The 6000-nt window shown below is 35.8% G+C and overlaps 1 protein-coding gene across 5 annotated transcripts in view; it reads right to left on the bottom strand.

Annotated features, from left to right (window-relative positions):
* Positions 1–868: 868 nt before the first annotated feature.
* Positions 869–6000, bottom strand: part of sorbs3 (sorbin and SH3 domain containing 3) — a 62256-nt gene continuing 57124 nt past the window's right edge. For 4 of the 5 annotated variants that reach the window (XM_079637398.1, XM_079637397.1, XM_079637400.1 and 1 more), the window contains 3 exons: positions 4961–5055; positions 4584–4690; positions 869–2975 (listed from right to left, as the gene is read on the bottom strand). In XM_079637398.1, coding sequence (XP_079493524.1) covers positions 2914–2975; positions 4584–4690; positions 4961–5055 — 264 coding nt within the window. In that variant the 3' untranslated portion in view covers positions 869–2913. The remainder of the gene's footprint in view (positions 2976–4583; positions 4691–4960; positions 5056–6000) is intronic. The other variant, XM_079637399.1, reaches the window with a different exon arrangement.

The raw sequence follows: 6000 nt of genomic DNA, 5'->3' as shown, positions 1-6000 counted from the left end.
ATTTGTGAAAGATCTTGTGACACTGAATACTGGAGTATTCAGTATTCTGAATTTCAGAATACTGAACATACACTGATTCAGTACACTGAATTTCAATGGCTAATGAAAATTCAGCTTTGCATCACAGAAATAATATAAAGTAGTTTAAAGCTTAAAGTTTGATTGATATACAGACAGATAGACAGATAGTTTACAAACTTTTGACTGGAACTGTATATAAATTAACATATTATATTATATTAACAGTAGATATACAGTGTATTTACCATATATAATATATATAGGCCTACTATATGTTAGTAATTTAATTGCAATAATTGGATAATTATTTATACAAATCTAAGGTACTAAAAACCTATGTTATATATACATTTATATAATTTTTTTCACAAGTCTAGAATTAGTTGGTTATGGCATCATAAGTATAAAGCTTTTATCAGTGCAGCGTCACAAATCTACCTAAATGTACTTTAAAAAACTGCAGTCTTTAAAAGATGTATTATTATTTGTCTGTTTTGTAACATAAACATAATGTGTCATTCGGCATTCCAGATCTCATAAAATCAGTCTAAATCGATCATGCAATCTCAAAACACATTAAGTTAAGGTTGTTCATTTGCGTATGTGTTTTGGAAAATGACAATTGCCTTTTGCTGAAAGATAGACGTCTGTTCTCAGGACTAAATTTGTTCTGTAGGTGTGTTGACTAATGAAAGACAGCTTATGAATAACAGCAGAACCATTTACTGTAGACCAGCCACTGAAAGGTAAGATTGGACTGTGTAAAAAAACTGCAATGAATTCAAATTAGGCTCTTAATGAAAGTAACAAGCAACCAATGTTTTTTTTTTTTTTTCATTATTTATTTGATCATTATCAAAATCTGTGAGTACCTTACATACTACAATACATTGTGTGTCAATAAAAATATATTATCTTTTTTTCCCATTATTCGATAACTGTGCGATAACGATTCAACAAACTGTACAACAAAATGCAATCAGCTACTTCAGTTCCCAGAAAAATTTAAACAGAAGACAAAAGGAGTTAATGATGGAATTCAAATGAATAGAATGAACACCGGCATCTTCAACAACCATTTTTACAGCTATAATAAACCCACAGTAAAAAGACCTCCAGCTCTTAAAACCTGTGCACGTGTGTTTTGACATGATAAACACAAGCTGACTTCATCTTAAGGCGTTGCTTTCAATTAGTAAAATCACAAGAGCTCATGATACAGTTTTCTTAGTTCTTCTTTTAAGCAAATTAGTAATATGTAAACTCATTTCAAGATATATTCTCTAAATTTGACCTAATAAAATTTTGCTCAAGTAGCACACAGTTAATTACTCTTGTTTTAATAATGTTTAGATGTTTTTACTGTATAGTTATTATTATTTTTGCACTGTGAATGACTATAACTGCAAATCATGATGTTCATTTGATCAAGACTAAAAGTCCCGTTCACACTAAGAATGATAACGAAAGGTAACAACAGTGATAACTTTATTAGCATCCACACCAGCAAACGCTAGCGGTCTGTTTATTCTATGGCGCTGTTTTTATCGTCTGTCACTTTAAAAGCCGGATGGATTCTGATTGGATGTCAATATTTTTATCGTTCTTCAGCTGGAAAAAAATCCAACAATATCGTTTCACTGTGCCGTTACCGTTGTTGTTATTGTTGTTGTGATGTGGACTCTGCTATTCTTTTATATTTATAACGATTTTTATAACTAACTGTATCTTTATCGTCAAGGCCTATTAACACCAAGGACGATGACCATAACAATTACGATAGTTCTAAAAAATCATTCTCAGTATTAAAGAATAGCAGATCACACCAAAGCTATAATGATAACAGCAGAGAAACTAATCACTTTCAGAACGATTTTATACAGCTGATCAATGACAGCCAATCAGAATCCATCCTGCTGTAACAAGCTTGAGCATTTAAAGTGACAGAACTTTATAGTTATCTTTATAGTTTATAGTCTTTGGTGTGAACGGGCCTTTATAGTTATCTCATTGGTGTGAATGGCCCTTAATTGCATTAATATGTTCAATTGAATATGATTTTAGATAGGCCTATGGATTTAAATAGTTTATATAGTCAGAAACCATGTTTAATCTAGTTTGGAAGGAACCCACATCTGATTTTTCTCTGAGCAGGAGACTTATCCATACAAACGAGTTTGAAACAGCACTGTCTCAACTCTTTCCCTGTCCTAAAGCTTAAGATAATGTTGCATGCGTGTTACACAATAAACGTGAACCAGTTTAAACATTTGGAGGCAGTTGCATTAAGCGTTTACAGACACTTGATAATGATTGCAAAGACTGCGGCTGTTATAATATGATGTGGCGGTCAGCTAAGCCAGCAAGTAAATGACAACTGTGATGATCGTTATTTTGTAAAAAATTATGTGTTTTTTTTAAGCATGTCTTAGATCCAGATCCTCAGGATAGGCTATGTAGTGTTCATTGCGAATCTGAAACCAAAATGGAGGTAAACTTTACAAAGACATTCAAATTGGGTAAGTCAGCTAAGATAACGTCAATAGTGTTGGGGGGGATATAAATAAATGTAATGATCTTTAAAGCATAATGCAGTGAGGATTCATCACAAATACACACATGTGAGTGATCATACTGTGACAAACTCATCTGTGTCCAACATCTGTAAGAGTTACTATGGGAACATGGGCGCCATAGTAATAAGGTGAGGAGTGCACATGCTTGGTGGATGATGTGAAGGAAGAATTTGTATTTATTTGTGTGTGAAGAGGGGCAGTAGTTTTGTGTATAGTGAACAGTGACAGTACAGACATAATGTATATTGGATTGATTAGTGGTTCAGCCTGTAGTGTCAGTGAAATAGAATCTGCCAGGAAGAATTGGTGGAAGCTCTTAAACTGGTGCCACATAGTTGCCAGGGAATGTTCCAAAAGCTTGGGTCCTTTCAGACGTACCTGACAGGAAGAGAAAATAGTTGTCATTTTAGCAAGAAAACAGATGGCACAAATATCTACCACTCTGCTAACACACACAAAAACATGTTCTGTTGATTATGAGATGCACCGATGGTGGAAGTTACTGTAACGTCACAATCGGCCAATAGAGGGCAGTACAGGGAAAGTCTTTAAAAGATACATATTTCAGTTTTGTTACATGCTGTTTATGAGTAGAACTGTATATTCCGCTGTGATATTATCTGAAACAATTTATATACACTACCATTCAAACCTTTGGATTCAGATTTTTTGTTGTTGAAAGAAATGAAAACTTTTATTTATCAAGGAAACGGTAAATGAAACAAAAATGACAGTAAAGACATTTACAGGGCCCTATTTTAACAATCTAAGCACATGGTCTAAAGCGCAAGTGCACTGTCCGAATCTACTTTTGCTAGTTTAACGACGGAACAATGGTCGGTGCGCCCGGCGCATGGTCTAAAATGGTTGTCCCCATTCTCTTAATGAGTAATGGGTGTGTTTTGGGCTTTACGTGCGTTAAACCAATCAGAGTCTCATCTCCCATTCCCTTTAAATGCCAGTTGCACTCGCGCCATGGCGGATTCGCTATTTACATGGCGGAATTTGATAGTGGAAAGACCGAACGAGTCTCCAGAGGCAAACGGATCTGCTCGTGCGCGAAGTAAAAGTGTGCAAGCAGACCATCTACGGGACAAGCCGGATTCCACCATATCTTTATATACACAATAATAAATCTTTTACGTTTTAATCCTTTTATTTTTAATATTTGACAGCAGCCCTGTGTGTGTAATAAGCAGATTGTACGCACCTATAGGCTCTTTAAATAACAAAAAAAAATACTGCACCATTGACTTTAAACTAGGTTTGTGTTGGTCAATGGCGCAGTCTGTTTCTGTTGCCTCAAAATACCAACACGCCAACAATGTGCCTGAACACACCGCGTTTTAAGACCAGCAGCCCATGGGCGCACAAATGGGTGCAAATGCATTTGCTATTTAAACAATGTGGCAGCAGGACGTGAAAATGATAACTGCGTCGGGCTGAAACTGGCACAAAAAACTTGCGTCGCGTTCATCAATGCTGAGCAGTTGTGCTGCTTAATATGCTCATGGAACCGTGATACAATGTTTCAGGATTCTTTGATGAATAGAAAGTTCAAAAGAACAGCATTTATTTTAAATATATATTTTTTTGTAACATTATGGGCTGCATTGCGCCAGGTGTATGATATAGGGCCCATAATGTTAAAAAAAAAAAAACTATATTTCAAATAAATGCTGTTCTTTTGAACTTTCTATTCATCAAAGAATCCTGAAACATTGTATCACCGTTCCATGAGCACATTAAGCAGCACATCTGCTCAGCATTGATAATTATAAGAAATGCACCAATTCAGCATATTAGAATGATTTCTCAAATATAATTGATCTATAATACAAGCGATAGATATGATACAATTCCACCATGCATCCCTAGAAACGGTGATTAGTCTCGTTACCTGTAAAACAGTGGCCGGAATAAGCTGTAACGTGGAGCAGACTTTATGCTAATAGTGTAAGTAGAGTTTTCTTAAAGGACGATTACCTACAAACCAGCCGTCGTCACACTTCTCTATAACCTGAACCAGGTCTCCTTCTCTCAACTCCAGCTCGTCTTTATTCTGGGGGTTATAGTTGTAAACCGCTTTATACCTGAATGCAAAGAGAAAGAGTGAATGAAAAAGAATGATATCAGTACAATATAGCTGGATTTGTGTACAGTTTTTGGCACATATTTGAAGGAACAGTTCGCCCAGAAATGACATCCTGTCATGATTTACTCAGCAAACCTTATGACTTACTTTCACAACGTTGGTGAGTAAATAACAAGGAAAGTAAATAACAATCATAAAACTAATACATGTACAATTATATATCCATGTCTGCTTGAATTAGGTCAGACGTGGTGAATAATGTACTCACAGTGGTCGTGAATAACCCTTGTTCACAGGAGACCGTGATGTGGAGGGAATCTTAACCTGTGTGTTGGGCTGTGGAGATTGTGTTCTGGTCCCATCCTAAGAATGATTGTTCAAATTTAGTTTTTGTTTTCCTATAAAATATTTGTTTTCTATTTTAATATATTCTAAAAACGAATGTATTCCTGTGATGGAAAAGCTGGATTTTCAACTCTTCAGTGTCACATGATCCTTCCTTCAAATATGCTGATTTGGTGCTTAAGTAACATTTCTTATTATTATACAGCCTGTAATTGACAATGTTATGCAGCAAGCACAGCGGTAACGGCGAGTTAACAAACAAAGTCTTTATTCCAAGTAATAAATACGCAGGAGATATCCTTGGAAACACAGGCAAAAACACAAACTAAAACGAGAGCCAACAATTTTATCAATAAGATCGTTTTTCTCACAAAATCTATAACTTCCTGTCACTGTTTGGATGTGGTAAAAGACCCAGAGATGTAGCAGAAAATGTCTGGGAGATGGATTGCATTTTATTCTGTCACTGGCCATCACTCTAAACCTTGAGATCAGGATTAGGCATAAAACAATGTGAAAATGGGCTGAGAATTGAACAAACAGATGTGGCCTGTCTCAGTGGAAGACAGGAATCATGTTTTTGTAATTAAGGGATAATACGAGAGTCCTTCACCTTACAAACTGTTGTCGAAAGCAAAAATGCTATGAAATGCACGTCATATTTTGCGAGAAAGTGTGACATTCTAGCTAAGCAAGTTGTGCTGCTTAAAGGTGCAGTGAGTGATTGCTGAGAAACACTGTAAATCAACACCCTAGCAAACCATTTTGTGACTATTTGCTAGATGTCTGTTCTGTGTGTGCTGAAAACAATATATAGGGGACGTATCTGCTCATGATGGAGAGAAAGTGAGAGAGCGGGATGTTTGTGGAAAGAGAGATGGCTGAGATATTACCAAAGGTTGCTTTTTTTCTGCTCGATACTAGAGTGACATTGGCTGTTTCTAATTATGCAAATTATGCGTT

The sequence above is a fragment of the Phoxinus phoxinus genome, assembly GCF_949152265.1.
Source record: "Phoxinus phoxinus genome assembly, chromosome: 15".
Lineage (NCBI taxonomy): Eukaryota > Metazoa > Chordata > Actinopteri > Cypriniformes > Leuciscidae > Phoxinus > Phoxinus phoxinus.
This window is presented reverse-complemented; position numbering and strand designations above follow the sequence as displayed.